Source organism: Beta vulgaris, chromosome 5 (assembly GCF_026745355.1).
Source record: "Beta vulgaris subsp. vulgaris cultivar EL10 chromosome 5, EL10.2, whole genome shotgun sequence".
Classification (NCBI taxonomy): domain Eukaryota; kingdom Viridiplantae; phylum Streptophyta; class Magnoliopsida; order Caryophyllales; family Amaranthaceae; genus Beta; species Beta vulgaris.
The window spans coordinates 8,343,536-8,365,755 of NC_079206.1; the positions used below are offsets into that span (position 1 = coordinate 8,343,536).

Here is a 22,220-nt window from a genome sequence, read left to right on the forward strand (position 1 = left end):
ACAAATGGAGTACAACATCTCAACAAAGTTTTCCTCCGTTTCGAATTAATCGCAACAGTCAACATTTTGCACTATTCACAGTATGTACTTTAACTAAGATTTGAACTTTATAGATAATAAATACATAATCAAGTGGGATCTTGTTAGATTCGTCTCGTTAAATACTTTCGTAATATCAACTTTTTATAATTTTTACATATATATTATAGTAGATATTAACCTCCAAAGTTATGTCTCAACAAACGTGAAAAGTGAATTGTTGCAATTCAATCGAAACAGAGGAAGTATTAACAAGACATACTCAGCTCGAGCCAGTTCTACAACTCGAGTATTGAGATACTACACTCTTATTAACATGATAAACTAGCAAAATATTCCAAAGTCACATCACTGGCACCCCCAAGTCCATCCCACCAGCAGCTTCAATAGGTTAGGAGGCACAATATTGATGAGAACTTAATCAAAGCTCACAATCTTCAAGAACATAATTAGGTGAAGCTAGCTCAAAATGCAAATTCATACTTGCGTCAATAATAGCCGTCTTAAGCAAAGGCAATGAAGAAGTAAGAACCTAAAAAAGAAAATATTGCACCTTACATGTTGAACACTCAAGAACGGGCTCAGCAGCAAAACACTTTCTGCAGTCAGTACATGAACATAAGAGGAACTATATACTATATAGAAATTACTGATACAATTTTATTACCATTATTACAACAGGGATCAATAAGAGCACGTACATCACATCGATCACAAACAAGACTTCGGTTAAAATGCACCAAAATTTTCAATCATCTCTGAGCATAGGCAAGGGAGGAAATAGCCCCCATGCGTATCATTGGACAGGGAGATCCCCCAACACCCCAAATATACACCACCAAACTCTTCAATGGTGCTATTTTTACACAAAAAAACATCACCATCAAGGAACAAGAGCCGAACTGCAGGATCCGAATTTAAGACTGTACTCAACATTTAATCCGTTCACTTGCCTGAAAACCTTTACATGAAATCATATTAGCTTGCCCTGCATAAATGCTTTAGCCAGCAGCTTCAAGCATTGCATCCTGCCTCTGCTTTAACTTCCCGTACGAGAGAGCTTGAGTAAGATATATCTTGAATGACTTAGCCAAACAAGTCCTTGAACAAGTTGGGATTCTGCGTTGTTGGGGTAACACCCATCTGCCTGACCAAGGCATCCTTTTGCAGTGCAACTTTCAGGTTAGGGCCCTTGCTTCCTTGTGATTGTTGGGTGTGGCCATTCTTATCAGCGACATTTGATGACTCAAATATGAGGTTATCATCTTTACTGAGATTATCTGCAAATTCAGATTGTGTACTCATTGGAATATCCCCATAGAGTGACAGAAGATCAGACTCTTTGGTAGAACCGACGGAACTCGAATTATTTGCAGATGATGCACCTGGACCTGGCTCTAGAAGGCCTTCCAGCTGTGTGAAAGGATCGATTACTGATGAAGAACTACCCATATTATCAGGTTCACCCAGATCAAGCAAGTCAGGTGGAGGAGGTGGTGGTGCCGTCTCTGCCACTGATTTTGCTTCTTGGGATTTCTCAACATGACTGGATGCTTTTGTAGATTTATGGCTAGTTGAAGATGGCCTTTTTTCTGCTTTTGAAACACCACCAAACAGTGAAGCAGCAAGCTTCTGTTTCTCTGGATCAACTTCCACTTGCTGCTTCTTATAGTTGTAAGAACTATCCCGAGATTTTGAGCTTACAGTGCCTGCTCCATCATGTTGTGAAGCACCATTAGTAACATTTTGGGAGGAAGAATTTGAAGTAGAAGGCTGGGAGGAATAATTTGGCCTTCCCCATTTCTTTTGGACCCCATCGAGCCGTAGCTTGATTTCATTTGATCCAGCATCAGCCGATGGTCTCAGTGACACAGCCTGCTGGATCTCTCGGGTATATGATGGCTCGGGTACAGAGACAAGTTCTGTTGAAGGGGAATGTGACACCAGAGTAGGCTTTGGTTGCTCCACAGGCTTTGGAAGCTCATAGGCCTCGAACCTAAGTCCATGAGTGGATGGCTCATGGTGAGTTTGGCTTCTGAAGTTGCTGATACTTAGTATTCCAGAATTTTGATTCTCAGAGATATAAGGTTGAGCCCCATTTTCTAGAGATTGTTGCACATAACCATCAAGAAATGAGAGGCATTTGTCAACCTGCAAGCAAAACAACAGTTGTTACTAAACCTTACATGAGAAAAGAACACTGATAATTGTATCAACAGCAGAGAAATAAGGATTGTTAGTGATACAAATAGATATGGATGACATCAAGTGAACAAAGAATCAAAAGGCAAAAGTACAATTCAGAGCCTCCAAAATAATTGAATCTTGATTTTCAAATACACTAATGAGCACATGTTAGGAAATGAATTATATATGCCCATGCTCTACATATTTCTTTCTACCCATCCAAGTCGTGCATAGGTAACAAGTAAAGTCTGACCAATTGGCAGGCTCAATCCATGAACCTAATCCAGAGCAACGTAAATTAATAATTTTCTGCATCTCTGCCATATAACTAATCTACCCCACATGTAAAGTTGAGGAAAATCTGCTCATAGTTACTAGTGATTTTGTTATTCCCAACATCCAAACTACAAGTAAAGCAAGCCTAATTCCAGAATCTAGATGCTTTCTTTATAATTCATATAGTCCACATGAGACATACAAAAAGTACTTTTCACCTAGGAAAGCTTTAACTGATGTACCATGCATAAAAAAGAAAGGTAGAAAGAAAACTCTTGGATCAAAGCAATGCCTCTATAAAGCTAAAGAATACGACCTCAATGTCCTCACAGCTTGCATCAAATGGAAGTATACTTTCAACTGCTTGAGAATCCAAACCAGCGACAGCTTGCAGTTCATATGCGCGCTGCTGCAAATCTGTTGAGTGGGATGCTGATAGTTCTTCAATCAATGACTGACACTGAGAGCCATAAAGATCAGAAGGTAAAGGAGTTAGCATTCCGTACATTATACTTTCAGTTGTAAAATTAAATTACTGAAAGATTTACAAAGTTGAACAAGAATAATGGAATTTTATCTTACAGGATCACCAAGATATTGCTTTTAAAAGCATGAATACAGACAAAGCAAAGTTCATGACTAAAAGTGATACAAATAGACTGTACTTATAGTATCTACCAATTAGACCAGTCACGCGGATGCAGAAATAATTATTAATATGAGTCCATTAGAACATCACAATTCTACACTGTATCCAGAAGGATGTTATGACATGAGGATAATTGTCATAATGCTACAGTCTCACCTAAGAAAGTAAAAAGTTCAGAAAGAAAGAAAAAAAAATAGGTACCCACTCATCCAAAGAAAAACCTCCACTGTATGGAGCACTTCTCTAACTTCTTTTTCGTCTTTCTATCCTTTTTTACATTCAATAGTTATTCTTAAAACCCATGACTAAGTTCAACCATGAAATTATGTTGGGACTTTGGGACTAAGAGCATACATTTCTACAAAAGGTCACATGGAAAGGAAATTCTTCCGAGAATGAAGGGACTAAGATATTGGGACAACAGATATCAAATATTAATTGAGTTCCAGGCAATAAGTGGATAATTTTCATTCTAATAGGATGGAACTACCTCGGGCAGCATGTCCACATTTCTCCCTGCTGCTTTTTCAAAAGCATAGATCTTCATGAGTGCTGTTAGTGCATATCCCTTCAAAATGAAAACAGAATAGCATAAGTAATAAATCACCATAGGAAAGACACTAAAATTGAACTCTTAAAACTACTGTACATATTGGATTTTGCAATAGCATCGTAAATCAGCATAGCCAATCTACAAAATCACTTGGGGGAGGGGAGCCACCCCCATTAGCATAGCCAGTATTAAACTGTCAACAGTTTCTCACGAATGTTCAACATAGTCTGTCACAGACAAAGGAGGGCTGCCTTAAGTAGCTCCATATAGTTTAGATTTTTGTCGGATCTTTAGACAAAATGCATTCCTACTACTAATAAAACACCAACACCTATCCAGACTCTCAAGTCGGCGACTACTTAATACTACCTTTGTTTGTTTTAATTGTTACACTTTCCTTTTCAGATCGTTTCTATTTGATTGTTACACTTTCACTTTATCTATATATGGTAACAAGTCACATCACATTTACTCAATTTTCTACCTCATTTGACCCACTAAACCTGTTATTAACCCACTATAAACGATTCCACCTACCCCACCATTCTCTCTCCAATATTTTGAATTTTTTTTTTAATTTCCCAAAACAATATCAGCTTTTTTGTACACTCTTGTCATGCTTTTGCGCCTTAATAATCCTCCAAAGTGAAGTGTAACAATTTAAAACAAACGAAGGTAGTAGAATATAAAGTTGAAAAAGTTCAGAAAAAGAGAGGGGAAAAAATCTGTATCAGGACGGAGAGAAAAAATGTTGAATGGAGAGGAGTTTTTTTCAACTAAGTATGAAAACCTTTTGGGATAGCCTTAATTATAAAAGTGTGAATAACGTCAAGGGGAAAAGGAGTATGAAAGAAACAAACATACAGCCAGAGGCCAGAACGTCCTGACAGATTGACTAACTAGGAATTAACCCTACTGAGGAAGCCCTTCTTCAAACCCCCTGCATCACAATTAGCACATAATTATAAAATTAAACATTCTACTCAAGGTTTTCTTTGCTCGGTAAACCTGAGGCATGGGTTCAAAAACATCTGTCGTAGGATAATGAAGGCTCAAACCCTTCATCATAAACAATTAGGATTCTTCATTCTTCTAAATCCACTGATTGTGTCTCCGAGTAGAGATGATAGTGGGGTAATGGACCCTACCCGGATCCGTGGATCCATATCCTTTTTTAACTGATCCGGATTCTCAAATTTTGGACCCTATGGATCCGGGTAGGATCTGGATCCTCCTTTTAAAAACGGGTCTGGACCGGGTCCTAAATTATTACCCACATTCAGATCCGTTTACCCATTTTAATAATATTATTGTAATTTAATATTATATTTTGATAATATTATACCATTATTTATTACATGTAAAACGAATTTCGCTTGAATTTCGGATTATTATTCTAATTAATGTCTGATTTTTGTGCGAATTTACAGGATAATTAAGTTCGAAAATTGGGTTGATAACTAATTTATAGTTTGATAATTAAATACTTGTAAGTAGTTGCGATGGTTATTTTTCAAAAATTAAATGTATTTTTTGGTTGATATTAGATGATTTGATTATTTAAAATCTTTTAATTATTGTGAAAACTAGGTTAGTTTGAAGACAATAGGCAAGGATCCGTTTAGGACCCGGATCCATACGGATCTTGATCTGGATCCTCATTCTTATTACCAGTGGATCCGGATAGGATATGGATCCTTGCCTAAAAAACGGATCTGGATCTGGATCCTAGAGGACCCTGTCCAGATCCTACCCATTGCCATCTCTATCTCCGAGACATGAGAAAGCCAAAGCTTCCACAAATTGATCATATTCAAAACATTCATAAAAACAATGACCTTCACTCCCACTGCAAGAAAACGACCAATAATCCCTCCCTCCCTCCTCTCCCCACAACTAGTGTTTTCACAAAAACACCAACATAAATTATGTTCGAGTCTTCATCGGTTAAAAGTGGCTCCATCCACGTTCCTTATGAGAATTAAAGATCCCAGATTAATGGGAGAAGTTTTTCTAGAGCCCAATAATTTCCTTCTCTTCCCTTCCCACAACCACATTCCGGCAACTTTTACCAGGCACAACACGATATGATGACCACCACTTCAACAATAGATTTCATTACTATTATTCACTACATCAAATTGAAGGTTCTTTGTTGCTGAGCACCCAACTCGGTGTTCTCAGCAGAGCATTCACGGTACTTGACTCCAACTTACTCATGTAATTCAAATGGGAACCTTGATTAAGATAACAAAAAAAAAAAAAAAAAAAAAAAAAAAATCTTGGAATGTGTTAGCCAGATACAACAGTTGCTCCATGGAATTGACCACCTGACCACACTGCCTCTTGTGCCAATTCATGCACTCCACACATGCTGTCTCATATGCGGTCATACCACCCGTTACTCGCTGCTACATGCCAATTGTAGTAGCACTTCATCACTTGACACCAAAAATATCATGTTGGTGGCCATGCCTTTCCCCTGACTAACCAACAAGAAAGCCGCCCCCAAATGACAATCGACTCAGAGCACCCAGCTCCTCAAAAACTCCTTCCAAAATAATCAAGCCAAACTGATGCATTGACCCAAATATCCTCATAACTGCAAGCCCCCCCTTGCTGACAGCTTTGCCAAGCATTACTCTAAAATATGACCACGTATCACCCTAGACAAAATTATGGATGATCCCCTACGGACTTATCCCTCCGTTGAAACCCAGACTCCAGAAAACTTGAATTTGTTTTCTTCTTAAGTCTTAACTCTTAACTGACGACATCTCTACCAAACCCCCTCTTCTCAACAGTTCAACCTATTTCACTGAAAGAAAATCCAAGAATCTTGTAAATCCAGTGTCATGGTTGTCAACACCTCCATCCATCACTAACCCTTTTCCTGGACCTTATATGACCCTCCATTATTGATTTTAGTGACACACTGCCAGCTAACAAATCAATCAGAAGCGACAAAGAGACAGCAAAGACCGACTCTTGGTGACCTCTAGCTCCGGTTTAGTTTTGCTGATCAACTGATGGTGCCGATATCCAAAATATAAAGGTTTTGAGTAAATTTAAGATCTGAAAGAGTAGCATATCAGCTTGAGAAACCTGCTTGAGAATTGTCAAAGCGGTCCAACAAGGTTAAAATGTGAATTTTATGCGACTTCAGTTACATTCTACGTGCAAAGGAACATAACGATGTCCTTTTTAAGCTTGATGTTTTAGAATAAAAAAACATGACTGAGACATTTGGTATACTTTTAAAATATTTTTAGCTGCCAAAATGCTTTGGACATTGCAACCTATTGACCCTTAGATACTTCCGTGCTACATAGATAATAGATTGCTCCCAAAGGCAATGTACATTAACATGCAATGAAACGGATAATCGACCACGAGAATAGAAGGTTTCACAAATACAAAGAGATTAAAGACTTAGAGACCAAAAGGATTGACTAGTACCTTCACTGTGTCATCAGTTGAATAGGCTTCTGCTAAATCACAAAGCTTGCCAGTAATGTATGAAGCAGAATATTTCCCATAAGCAGTTCCATACTCCCCCAATACCCAACAAATAACCTGTGAAGAAATCATCCAACGGGACAAATTAATTAAAGAGAAAGGAAGTGTGTGATCTGTCGAAAACATTGAAGCCTATTTTAGTAAGGATGCAGATTGAGCCAGTGCATATATATTGAGTGAAACCTTGATTGATTTAGTGATAGGGGAAGAGAGAGACAGGGAGGTGTTCAGATTGTGAATTTCTGGAGTGTGCGGCAGTGGGGGGATAGGATCACATATTGCAGACGCCAAAAGGTGGGTGGGTGGGGGTGCAGGACGCCAGGACCGGGTTTAGAGACACAGTAGAGGAAAAATGTGCTAAAAAAGAATTGTATTGATTAATACAGCACCTAAAAATATGATTAGATTAATATGGAACAGAAGGTCTGAAGCAGTATTTGCAGAGATATCTTCTACAACTATTCCAGATTTCACCTTTGTCTCAAATAACGTAAAACAAATAGGAAGACCCAGGGAGAAGAGAACTGGGGCAGATTACCGATAACATAGAAGCTTACTTGAAGAAATGTAGATGGCAGCTTTGGTTCACCAATGATTCGCAAATATGACTCAACCTGCAAGTAAATTTAAACATACAAAACTTATAAGGTTTTCAATTACAGTCCTACTACATAGCTCAGAAAGGACATGAAATGCACCTCTACATTTACAAGTCTTTAATGGAAGCACAAGCCAATCTTGTGCATCAATTTAGTCATCTTGTAAAACATACAATGAGATATCTAACTTTTGCGTAGACTCCAGTTGATGTAATAGAATAGGTTGAAAAACAGCGCACAACAAAATATTTATTTCTGTTTTACAAATACAGTTTGCAAACTCAGAAAATTAAATCATTCTTCTTCTCTATGGACATATTATTCCTATTTATTTCAACTTAGACCCTAAAGGGCCTAAAACACACTTAAGGATAAAGCAAAGCTGATTCAGGAAAGAATCAAGACAAACAACATTTGTCCATTAGTAGAACAAAAAACCCTGGACAACTATATAACAAGATACTACTTCCTCCGTTTCTTTATACTCGCTACACTTCTCATTTCACGGACTCCTAGGCAATTTTTGGAGAAGAGAGAGGTAGAGAGTAAAAAGAAAAGGGACCCATGTGGGAGGAGAGAGATAGAGAGAGTTTATTGCCCAAAAAAGAAGTGTAGCAAGTAATGTGAAACTTCCCATAATGGAAAGTGTAGCGAGTAAAAAGAAACGGAGGAAGTAAAAGACTTTTTCCAGTAAAACCTACCTAAAACCTTGCAACAATAACATTTTCAAACAACTAACAATAATAAATTGTTTAGAAAACCAGCAACCTCTCTTGCAGTTGTATACAAAAGCTGCAATAGAATGCAATAACCGATCCACACAATTCTCTTCCTAGAGAATCAATTATTTTAATAGATCTAAAAGTACAACACATTTATGTGACCACATATAGGCATACAGCTATTCCAACTTGATTCTTTCCTACACTTCAGTACCAAAATTATATGATGACCTTCAGATCACAAAAGCTAGTAGCACATTATCCTCCCAACAACATCCATCACCTTTTATGCTGGAAGGCTAGCACCAAATTGAATTTGCTTATCCAAACGCAAATATATCCCTTATTACACACAGTTCTAAAGGAAGAGAGGGTTTAACTACGTAAATCCCAGACGTCCTATAGCATCTCTAATCCACACATACCTATCTGATCAACACAACCTTACGGGACATATTTGTGAATCAACGAGAGATAAAAAACGGAAATGAATGGTCGTAATGCAGAAAAAAAATTGTGGAAGCCATTAAACAAAGCACCAGGTACAACTAAGCAACTAGATTCTGGTCACTGGGATAGGGGGAGAGAATACTAGCACTAGACAGTGAACACAAAAGTCAAGAAGAAGAATGAAAACAAGGGTAAGAAAAGTCTCTTCCCACTACATGACTACAGAAAGTGAATTTTCCATACTACTCACATACGATTGTACAATTGTTTAATTCCAGCTCCTTTGACCCTCACCTCATTCATAATTAAAAATTTTACAAGGCTTCCAAAAAATAGTCCCTTTCTCTAGTTTTACTGAAACTGATCTTGTTACAAAAAAAAAAGCACATACAAGCAAGTGCTAAGAATCATGCATTAATTAAACAGATCAATTACAAATAATGTAGTCAGATGGAAATAGATCCAAATAGAAAGTAGGACAGTCATGACGCATGATGCAGTGAAGGGTGCAAATTATAACATCTAGAAGGAGTGCATCTTCAACAGGCTAGTTGAAAAGTGATTAGAAACAAAGAAGATCAAGCCTTATTCAAAGTCAAAAGCAGGAACCTCAAGAAGAATTAACAAACAGATCAGGCTTGGTCTCTTAACCAAGCATAACTAACACCACAATTACAATAAAGCACCCAAATAAACCAGAACTACCGAACTAATTTTGACCAGCATGAAACAAATCAACCAATACTAGGTTTACTAAAATATTTATTGAATATTGATAACAAGCTAACCAGCAGGAGACCACGCATAACCTGGATCAAACCCAACATCTGTTGAATATTTTATGAACCCAACCTGATTTAGATCCAAATGAAATCAAAAGTGCAGGTTCAGCTGCTCAAGTCCTTTTCAAATCAGGTGAATACAGTTTGAGATTGGAAAATACTTGATGACAACCGTTATTCATATGTTCATAAAGGTCCAAATGTCCAATTAATGACTCAAGAATACTTTCGGCTCCTATTATAAATGGCAATAATATGAACTTCGCCACAAAGACTAACTATTATATGAAAAGGACTCTAAATCTCCAGAACTTTCCGATGATTTGATTAGTAATTTTCCCGATTCTAAAAGAGTGTATCACCTTTGAATCAAAGTAAACATTTAATTTTCAAAGCCGGCTATTAATGTGTAAAACAAAAGAATCATTCGGCTCCTATTATAAATGGCAATAATATGAACTTCGCCACAAAGACTAACTATTATATGAAAAGGACTCTAGATCTCCAGAACTTTCCGATGATTTGATTAGTAATTTTCCCGATTCTAAAAGAGTGTATCACCTTTGAATCAAAGTAAACATATAATTTTCAAAGCCGGCTATTAATGTGTAAAACAAAAGAATCATTCCCCAGCAGATGGACCTAGCATGGGACAGACTACTGGCACTGATCCCACTAATTAAAGGTTGAAGGCCACGTAATCATGTATAAAAAATCCATATTCTCAAATTGGTCTCCTTTTGCCAGTTCTAATCCTATGCTACAGAGATTAAAAAACACAAAACATCTCAATGTGAAAACTGTCAGAAAAGTCTTTGGTAAGTTCTATTTATTGACAGGACAAGTTATGAACAAGATTTGTAGATCAAAATAACACAAGAGAATAAGTCAAAAACGTACAGCAGATAGCCTCAGCTGACCATCTGCAGTATCATCATCCTCTCCAAATCCTTCTGCGATCAAACGCATTAAGTTGTGCACCACCTTAGTATTTACCAAATCACCTGCATGCTCAAATACTTTGTTCATTGTCTGGAGAGAGCCAAAAGCATAGGGAGATCAGTAGGTGTTGAATAAACAAAAGACGCGAACGATAATATATAATGCATACCTTAATAAACCATTGGTTACTTGGGGCAAATTGCTCAGCAAGTTCAACACAGCGTGATGCAATTTCAGTTTTGTAATGATTATCATTGATACTTATCATATAGTCGATCATACGGTCAACAATCACTTCCACATTAGAAGACTTGGTCATCTTATACAGTAGTTCAAATGTTTTCCGCTTAAGGGAATCATCCGGATCCTGTAAATCAAGGTCAGGAAACATTTGAGTTAGGTAGTGAAATCTATGAAAAATGGCCCTTTTTTAATCCAATATACTTTTGAGCTGCTCTACCATCTACTTCTTTGATAATTTTATTTTTTTAAAAAAAGTCACCGACTAAGATGACTATTGGCAACCAAAAAATTCATCAACCACATAGCGAACACTGCAGTTTAAAGGTGCAACATAGAGGTGGCCAACAGACAAGTTGAAGCTCAACTGCCTGGAACCAACCTAATTGGCTGTCCAGGACTCACCCAGTGTTCACCAAATCCAAAACCAATCTTGAACTTGTTTTGAAAAAGGCGGGTCCATGTGTTAAACTTTAGCAAGATCAGCACAAAGCCACAAATTCATGAACAAATGAAGCTAAAAAAATTTGAAGGCAAAAGTTAAATGTAGCCCTTAGGCCTAAACTGCTATGTTTAAGAGACGTTCTCAAGCAAAAAATGATTATAAAATTATGGATTATAAATGCTCTTACATCTGGCTCCATTCCTTACTAAGTGATAACCCTAATTTAATCAGTTACTAAACCCCTTTTTTATTCTAGTTGCCACAACCATATTGTTGCTTTCTCACCCCTTTCCCAGTCCTTTATTTTCTTTTTCCTCCCAAACCGCTAAACTTCCTAAATTAGACCTGTCAATGCAGAAATCACAAGCGGCCACCCCAATTTTGTTTAGCCAAACCCTTCACTAAACAATTATAAAAATAGCTGAAAAAATATTAAGCCCAAGAATGGACCAGTTTGGTTAGGCTTGCAGCCTGGAACAAATCAGCTACAAATCCATTTAAGTGACTCATATTTTGCATCTGGCATAGAACCTCCACCACACGGCAGCACTCTAGAGCAATGGGCACATTTGAAAGTTATTATGTTCCTTTGTCACCAGCATTTTAGGAACAAAACTGGGATTTTTAGTCATTGAGTAATTGTATTCACATTAGTTTCACTTAGCGTATTATAGTGAACATATAGCTGTATAGCAAATTTTAAAAAATAATTCATGCAATTTTGAAGTACCCTGTTCTTAGGTCAACACATGTTAAGAGTACATAAAGTTTGGGCTTTACTTTGTCTACACACTGACAACTATGGAAATTCAAGTGGACTGTGGAGATTACCTACATATTTTCACTTCATCTACCTACAAATATTGACTTCATCTAAATAGTCAACCATGGAAAAGTCAAGTGCAGAAAACTACATAGGTACATTATGTCACATAGTTTGCAATAAATACCTTCTTTTAAACAGCAGCAAGAAAATTGAATTTAACAGCTAGTTGGTCATCTAGTTCCTTCATGTCTAATTAAATTCATGAAGTTAGCTAGTGAGTTTGCATAACAGAACTATTTCATCTGCACACTCACAAATAGGGTGTAAGAGACAAAAAGTGAGATTACTCCATGAAAGATTCAATAACCTAATAGCATTCATCCATTCAAAAAAGAATAGTAATAAACACAGCAAATTTTCCCCTTTCACCTCTTGGATAGCTTAATTACATCTGATTATCATAAATTATCAGCAAATGATGCAAATTAAACAAAAGAGCATTTCATTGCAGCAAAAAGATGGCTAAATTCAGCAAGCAACCTGTCCACCTTCTCACTGGCAATATATCAATGTCTCACTCTTCTATTCATATGTAACATTGCAAAGCAGTCTAATGCCTAAATTATGCCCCAAGGCAGCTATGAGAAGTAGTTACCCAATGATCTCCAAGAGCCAGTAGGTTTCTCATACAAAACAAAATGTTCAACACACATCAAATAGCTGCTCTAAACGTACATAAATACAGGACCCAGAATCTGCGAATCAATCATATTCAGTTGATAAAAGAAAGGCACAGGAAAAATAAACACTCCTCCTAAATGAAAGCAATGTCTCTATGCAAATAAACTCACCTCCAAGCAATCTATCACTGCCAGTTGATGTTGTTCCGCAACTTCTGGGCTTAACTTTATTAATCTACCAAGGGCATCAATGCCCATGTATTTCAAATTATGACTATCACTCTGCACATGAGGTACAAAATGTTGAACAAGATTGTGAAAACTGAAAATACACAGCTATCATTAATTAATTTCCAATTAATATAATGTCAAGAGGATATACCTTCAGAAACTTCGATATTGCATCAGCTGCAGCTTCCAATAATTTTGCATTAGGATGTATAGCCGAAGCACAGCACACACATTCATAGAGCACAGCATTTCCAATGTTGGAGGATGCGTCAGACTTCCTGATCAAGTCTCCAAGAACAGTATACATCTGTCCACTAGCATGCTTATCACCATTACCCAACAATGCGAGGATTTTGAGCAACCTAATCTGTATGTATAATCAAGGTATCAAACAAAGTCATCAGGGTTAGGGGTAAAATAGCATAAATACATGTATGAAGTCTAAAACAAGGACCATCAAACATAGATAAGTCTAAAAACACACAAGAAAATAATTATACTAAACAAGACAAAAAAAAAAATTAAAATGTTCTTAGCAGGCATACCAAACTTGGCCTGAGTTCAGACAACAGGCTAAGCCACGGTGCATATTGAGTCGAGCTGTTCAATAGCCTAACGAAAAACAGGCAGAGAACAGCTTGCAAAACAGACTGGCCGACATATAAAGTACACAGCCAAAGCTGCTACAAATAAAGCAAACTGCACTCCAACACCAAAAGATGACTAGGATCTTATACTCTATACAAAAGCAAACTTTTACATTCATCTCTACCTTCTTTAATCAATGAACATTCTTTAATCATGTAGACACTCCAATTCCTGTAGAAAAGCAGCCAATATCTCACCTGACTTCAAGTGATGCTAATCCTAACCCTGCCATCAGTCTTTGGCCATGTTCCAGACCTCAAAAAATAAATTCGAATCTAGAAAGACACTAGCTGTCAAACCTATTATGTAACGACAATTAGCGGAACAGCAAGTTCAATATCCACTGCATGGTCTTTTAAACCGTAAGTAAAGCACAATGCACACAATTCCAAATCGTCGCCCAAGATATGCGCCTTAGACTGTAGCACAAGTGGGGGAAGCAAAGTACTACCTTCCGGTGAGTGTAAACTCCTGCCTCACTAGAGTAGTTTAATCCTGGTTTTCTCTAATAAATGCTACTGGTTGACCCGACTCCAACGTAAAGGATAACTGCACTAGAAAATTTTCCTATAACACACTTATAGTAAGATAGCTCAGAGCTCATACTACTTCCAGTTATCTACCTATGTTATTCATTGTTTAATAAGTACACGTCCGATAGTGCAAGGCTAATAGAGCTCTTATTCCAAGAAGACTGCCAAAGACTATTGCATTTAGGGTTCTCGTTGTCTAGAAAAATTCCCACCAAATATCAAGGCTTTTCTTTTTATAGTTAAAGCGAATCAGTAGGCGTATATTTCGAGCACCGGCACTTTCTCCGGTCGCTCTGGATGTTATCCAGTTGGGTGCCACATTTCTAATCTTCTCTCAAATTGGGCTTAATTTTTCATCTCTTTTCACACATTTCTCTCCAGCCATGTTAATCATCAGTAACCTAAAATATTATGTGGACTTGCAACTTCAGTTCTTTGATATTTTCAATAGGTGAGGGCCTTGTGGCTCCTCTTTATAATTCCGTATGCGAAATTTTCTTTTTTGATGATGAGTTACTTGTACTATTTCCAATGTGCAATTCTTTTTATTCTCTTTCTTATGGGTACTGTTCCCATACAAACTTTGATTGGAGAAAGTGAGTAAGCAGATGTTTTCAATTTAAAAAATTGACGTGTCCCCTAGTCCAGATGTGAAATATGGAAACTTCTTAAACGTATCCTCGTATCCTTAATTTTTCCATGTCCAACTCTCAGATCCATACCTGAGCCAGATACTTGTACTTAACTCCGTGCATTTGTAACTAAAAGCTACACTACTCCGCTGCTGAACAGAAACAGAGACAACACATTGTTTTCATTGTCATACAGTGATTCCCCTGTAATAAGGTAGATGTGTTGCTGAATCGTGTGAATGGGGGATCACTCAGCAGTTAACAGTACTAGTTTCTATTTTTCGACCAACTCAAGAGCAGGAATACACTGTTCTCTCTTTTTAACCATAGGGCCTTCCCAGCCAGCCACTTACTTTTCCTGCAATTCTGCGATAAAAATGAACGAAACAAATTCTAGATATCTCATGATGGCAGGTCTCTTTGTATGTCTTTTCCGGAAAGAGGACTCGATGATTATTCGTTCGTCAGAACCAAAAGTAAAAATTTGGTAGATAGGGATCCCGTAAACAAGCAGCATGCTGGAGAATAGGAGCGAATCAGGGCATAAACCAGGACTCTCATACCAATTTGAAAGACAGCAGCAGCAACATAGATAAAGGACTTAGACTTGAATACAAATTCCCTGGGGTTCAATGCAGGGACAAGGATAGAATAGCAAAAGAAGGGGAAATATGAAAAAGGAATGAGCTGATTTCTTCAACGTGAAAGAAACAAAAATAATTTAAGTAAAAAATTCTAATTAGAAAAATTCAATCAGAAAATTACAATTTGAATCATTAAAAATAGAAACCTAGACAATCAGTGAAAGCTAGTATCGCCAAGTCAAATCAGTTTTAAACAGCAATATTCAATTTATTCAGAAAATATCGTTAAGAATGATTTCAATCCCCCAAAAAAAAAAAAAGAAGCAGGTGGGGAAACTATTTTAAGCCTCTTCATTTCACCTGCAGTACGCATGTTGAATACTCACCACACAGCATGAGTATGGGGCCTATGGGCACTGGTACTCTATTTCAGATGAATAAAAGTAAATTTTTTAATAATATGGCCAAGTCTGAGACTTAAGAGTCATACGCCTGTGCAATCTAGGCAGCCGAATCTGAGTGACATAGGAGAGAATAGAGAAGGACCAACAGTGGAAGAGAGAAAAAGGAGAAAGGAAAGAGGAGGGATAAGGAGATTTGAACAAGAGAGAAATCAGAGGGGGACAAGCTCAGTAATTATAACCAACCAAAAGTTTTAAGTGAAACTAACGCTGACTTGGCATCTATTCATATTTCTTAATTCTTAAAGACTTGGAAATCCAAAAATAAAACTTTCCAAAATCAAATTCTTACTCCTGTAAAATCTTTTTTTCAACTTTGCCTTATTTACATTATTTATGAATAGTTGCAAAACTTATTGCATTGTTTAAATACCCTACTTTGAATATATATAAACAATTGTTATAATGTAAAATATTTTGACTTTGCTCAGATTATATTTATAAAAGAACAACTTTCTATGTTTTCTACTAATAGATAATAGATAATAGATATTAATGATCGAGGTTGTGCATTGGCAAACATAAAAGTCAAAGTATTACAACTATTAAAAAACAGAGGGAGCAATTTAGAAACATTTTCAGCCTCCACATATAAAAACATTCCATCCTCCACATGCAACACGAAATTCATCTTCCACCTCCCTCCCCCCCCCCCACCCCTTCCCACCCTCCCCTTCTATGTCTAAGAAACCAACAATCCTTCTCATCCTCATGCCTCTTACCTTGCTCACCACCCTTTCACTCATGTGTTAGCCTTAATACTTCTCCTTACACCCTGACATAATGCTCGTTGAATGTTGCACAACCTCAAGGTTTCAACTAGTGGTTTATGCCCACGCTTGGAGAATTGAGTTCTAAACTCTAATGAGTAGAAAATAACAATATAAATCCCATCAACTCTAAAGAGAGCAATTGGCAAGAAGCAAAGCTGATGTCGCAAACACAGTTCGACTATTCAAACCTCCTGCAAGGAGCTAGTTGGTCAAAAGTTTATGGGCACTTGCTCAACGATACTGCAAGTAACATTTGAGAAGGGGGGGGGGGGGGGTGGTTGGACGCTTGCTTAATGATAATGCAAAGTAAATGCTTTACGGTAAAGAAAAGGTTATACAAGGGGAGCAGTAAAACAGTGAAAGCATAGTGGATTTATTCTATTATTCATCCATAATTGCCAGCGTGTTTGACTGTTTTTCCCATGTTTCTATTAGATTTGGTTCTAGATACATTTGTCTTAGCCTTTCTACTTGAATAAAAAAGAATCCGATTTTCACAAATAAATCTCCACTATACTACTTTGGGATCTACATATATATGTCTAGTTGCCATATGTATTATAGTTACCCCACTCCCCTATGTGTTGTGGCCTTGTGGGTCCCATATAAAAACTTTACACTATCTATCTCTCTCTGTCCAATTAGTTTCTTATTGTTTCTTTCACACTATCTACCATAAGCCTACTATCTCCTACTAATACTCTTATTCATGGACTTGCATTTGTGGATGAAGGGAGTTGCTGAAGATAAGTTACTTCCAGGACAAATATCTCTCCACCTGGAAAATATTCTACAAAAGATTGTGGGATCTTCACCATGAGCCATAGCTCCTGAAATCTATGGCACACTGTGCAATTTAAAACTACTTAGGTTGCATAGGGTTCTCTAAATTTAATGTTCCAGCTTTGGCCAAACCAAAGAAAGAGTACAGCACCAAGCCACCAACCGCTATTTTGTCCAGATTACAAGGTCTCCATAGTCCATACAATCTGGACTCTGGACTAAAGTTACAAGTGACAAACCTGAATGAATGGCGCAGGCATCTGATGATAATCATAGCTTTTGGGCAATCTTCTTTCTGCCACTTGTTTCAGAATACTCACAAAGCTTCCAACTAAATCTTTATAGGAATTAGCATCTATTGTAATCAGATCAAACAGAGGACAAAGGGAAGCACCCATGACTGAAGGATCGTTATCAGAAAGCTTCTGCAAAAAACACAAAATAAAAGGCTAAGCCAAATACTGTCGGAAACAAAGGCAATCAAATAGAAACATTACAAAAAGTCAACACCATGGCACAGAGCAGATTTTGTTAAACACGTAGACAGGAACCTGACTATGAGTCAACTATTCATCAATTCAACTAATTTAACTTATCAAGACTTTCAGCACACCAGCCAAAAACTGTTGACGATTCAAGATCTAAAATTATATAGACATAAAACCATAGCCAGGAATCATATACCCTGTATATTATATTTTCATCTGTGCATACCATGAATAACAAGTTCCACGTTAAGACATTGGTAATCAGTAAGTCAAGCCAGGAAAAACCAGAAGGTGAAATACGACAGGAAAAGACTAGTAATGTTGACGTCTTAAGAGTCAACCTGTGCTCAATCTTGATCTAGTTTGTCGAACATAAGACCTTTCCCAAGTCCTAACAGTAAAATCCTAGACAAACTATTATCTCGAAACGCATCATGGTTCTACGCCAGTTAGTAATACACTTTGGTCACACTCAAAAAATATTCATTTAAGTCTCCATTCTTAGATAATATGACACTTACTCATACCACCTTCTGAAATTCCCAATGAGAATCACCTTACCCTGTAATGATAATACTTTATCTTTGCTTTTCACACAAAAAATCCTTAGCAGAAACAAATTTTAAACTATTACAGATTGACAATTTAATATGGGTGCAGGTCTAGCAAAAAGAGTCTCAATCCAAATAAAATAAAACCCACTCTTGAGTACATTTTTTCAACTCAAAACCCGAATAACACCTAAAAACAACTGAAAAGAAACTGACCTAAAAGCAACTTGCAAATGGAAGTATACAGAACCCAAACTTAGACATGAAACCGGCCTGGTCGACAAAACTAGATTTGTGTCATGGAGTGTGCATGAAGTCTGATAATTGGCTGCATGAAGATTACTGAGTAAAACCTTTAGCAGTTAGCACCTCCAATTAATAAACCCATGTTACCAAAATTCTATATGGTGGACACTCAACAATGAAAGAATCTACATGTATAAAAAGTGTCCATACTTTATAACTAATCCCTACATCCTAGAAATATCGTTTGTTCTAGAATATCCAGCTTTATATGAGAGATGACAGTAAATGAGCTTCCATTGAACTATATTGTTGTGAGAGTACAGATTTTCCCTGAACTAGTAATTCAATCCACATGATTAAAGGTGACAAGATAACTCTCCACAGAACGCGAAATCATTCATAGTTAGAAACAAATTACGGAATTTATAAATTTCCCTTGGCATTTAACCTTAAACCCATTCTAAAATTAAGATGTTGTCAAAGTGGCATATTTAAATTTTGCACAAAGTAAAAGTTGAACAACTAAAAACAACAGAGGGAGAATGATATTTCAGATATCACAAAAGTGATACAGCATCGTTAAGGGACTAGTTCCTTTCCATTAACAGAGACCAACACACTGCCAATGTAACTAGCTTTCATAACTTCAGCACTTTGTAAATTCCTTATTGTCTTCTTCAATGAGGTAATATCCTCTTAGTAGAACAAGACTACCTGACAACACCATTCTAGTAAAAATATGAAGAAAAACAAATTTCTATAAAACTAAATGCTCAGTGATCCCAAGGCAAAAAGCAATACTTCAATAATAACTGACTTCAAGAAGTCAAAACCATCCATACTAAAAGATGTCAGATTTCAATCTGTTAACAGAAACGTACAGCCAACAATTGTCTCCAAATGGCTTTACCCGAAATATATACCTAAAGCTCAAAATTGTCGAATTGCAGCCATTAAACTCTGGCCATAACATCTAAAAAGTAATAGTTAGTCCTAGCCTTGTCCCTCTGCTTCAATAATTATAAAAGTTCACTAATTAATCTACACTATCATAATCATCCTTCACCGGTTTAAACAGCAAACAAGAAAATCTGTCATAATGCTTTACACTTCACCAATCTCTAAGCTAAGCCAAACATTCAGTTGTGATTACAAGTCCTAAGTTCCATAAATCTCATTCATACCACTACTAAAAGTTACAAATGTGCAGGTATCAAATCTATATTACTCGTGCATTAAGACAAAATTCAGGTACAAATGTATTCCGAAGGCCAAACCTGAGTAAAATTTAGTTGGATCTACTTATTTCTAATTTAATGTGTCCAGTGTCTAAGCGACATATCTTATGCACTCGTGTACACATCGAATAGTTGAATCCAGCTAACTGTGTTATAATTAAGATTCATGGTACATAACTCTAAAACAATGGTATTTTCCAAGACAGATTCCTAAACCTAGAAACATATTCACTGTCACTTCAATTAATCAAGATTTCAGTGCATAGCATCACATTACATCATGCAACAAAAGGAGCTTTGAACACGAAATTCTGCCAGAAATTCATTCCAAAGCCGCGTCAAACAGTTAGGACATACTTAATTTCTATCCATGGATATACTACTAAGTACTAAACATATATAGCTCTATCTAAATCTTCACTTCAACATACATCTTCTGATTACTCTTCAATTCACTGAATCAACTTACAGAATTCTGAAACAAGATGCATTGTTCATAATTGATAAAAAAGAAAATGTACCTTGCGGAAATTGGAGACAAGATGAGAAACAGAAGACGGTGATTGCTGATAAAAGCGATGCAACGCCATAACCGCCTTCTTCTTAACAGGTTCTTTAGGATGATTAAGCAACTGAACAACCTGAGGCAAGACGGCCGGTATAGTCTCCTCATTGATCAAGCGACAAACAGCATTCAAAGCAGCACAAACCACAAGATAATTATCAGATTTCAAGTCCTTTTGAATAGTATTAACAATGAGGATGATAAGATCATGGTCTTGATTAAGAAAAAGTGTAACAGCTAAGTATCCAGTACGTTTAAGGAGGATATTATCATCATGAGTCATCTTAACTGCGTGGATGTAGCCGAAAGAGGCGTCATGGCCAAGCATCTCAACGTAAACGAGACGAATAATGAACTCTTTCATCTTGCGTTTAGGTATGTCTGGTTCGATGATTCGACGTTTTAGGGTTTCGATCTCGTGGAGAACGATGCGGTCTTCTTCTGCCCTAGATCGAGCTTCACCGATTGATTTTACGAGATCTAGGAATTCTTTCGATTGACCGAAACCGCCTTGAGACCCCATTGCAAGCTCTCTTCCTATGGTTTTTAGCTGCTCCATTTTTGCTCTTTTGCTCTTGAAGATCTGATGAGTGATGAGAGAACTCAGAAGAGGAGGAGAGAGAGAAAAAGAAGAGGAATTGGACTCTTATTGAAGCGATGTAGTCATGAATCATGTATTGGTAATTTGGTATGAAGACAAATTATTATGATGAGCTTGGAAGCGTGAAACTTCGGAGTATGGACGTGTAAAATGTGGGAAATGGATTTTCTTCTTTTTTGTTTGGACCCCCACTGGGGACCCGTTGGTAGGACGAAAGATCCTACTGGACCAGTACCTCGCTTAGGTCAGTCAGCCAAACACTAGTAGGTAGTGGGATTCGAACTTGTGATTTCCAAGTCACAAGGTGAGTTCCCCACCACTTCCACCAAGCAAGCTTGGTTTATGTGGGAAATGGATTGGGGCCTGGGGGACCTTGGGTTGGAGTTGTTGTACACGGCTAGGATGAGAGCGTTAGTTTATGTCGGAGATGTATGAATTTTGTATATTGAGTGATATTTTCTAAATAGATGTTACTGGTATTATCGAGGATTTTTGAGTTTGATGGTATGACTTTCTATCTCCTATATAGGAAACTAAGGTTTAAATTTTGGTGGAAGCAAAATTTCAATATTGTTTGGAAGGGGGTTTGGGGATTGTTGGGCCTCTGGATGAGTGGCCCCGTGCGAGGCAGCCTAGAAAAAATTTATCTTACCACGGATTCCCGAAAGAGGCCCAAAAAAAATTAAATGTATAAATTTTTTTCTATGAATAATGTTAAAAAGAGTATTAATTTCTCATATGCGCTGAACTTGAAATTAACTCCATGGATATCGTCCACGTATGATAGCGCGCCAAAATTTTGATTTTTAATGAAACTACTACCCTAAGAAGCAGTGAATACAAATAATGTTTCACCGAAACTGACTGCTACTTCAAATAGCGATTATATTGTGTCCTTAAGACAAGTTATAAGACGCGCGTATAAATTTCTGCTCATAGTAGTGGTTTATCGCTGAACAGAACCAACCTAAGAGAATGCGAGTCACATAGGCTCATTGCATGGCGTGCATTCTCTTTGTGTCCTTTAATGGTGATTT

At 37.1% G+C, this 22,220-nt stretch overlaps 1 protein-coding gene across 1 annotated transcript; it reads right to left on the reverse strand.

Moving 5' to 3' along the window:
* Positions 1–506: 506 nt before the first annotated feature.
* Positions 507–21,276, reverse strand: LOC104892567 (AP-4 complex subunit epsilon). Its single transcript, XM_010678532.4, has 11 exons — positions 20,539–21,276; positions 17,734–17,919; positions 13,232–13,447; positions 13,021–13,131; positions 10,888–11,085; positions 10,677–10,808; positions 7,781–7,837; positions 7,164–7,280; positions 3,642–3,719; positions 2,819–2,962; positions 507–2,190 (listed from the first exon to the last, which is right to left on the reverse strand). Exons 1-11 carry the CDS (start codon positions 21,139–21,141, stop codon positions 1,126–1,128), a joined length of 2,907 nt encoding a protein of 968 aa, XP_010676834.1. The 5' UTR covers positions 21,142–21,276; the 3' UTR covers positions 507–1,125.
* Positions 21,277–22,220: the final 944 nt, after the last annotated feature.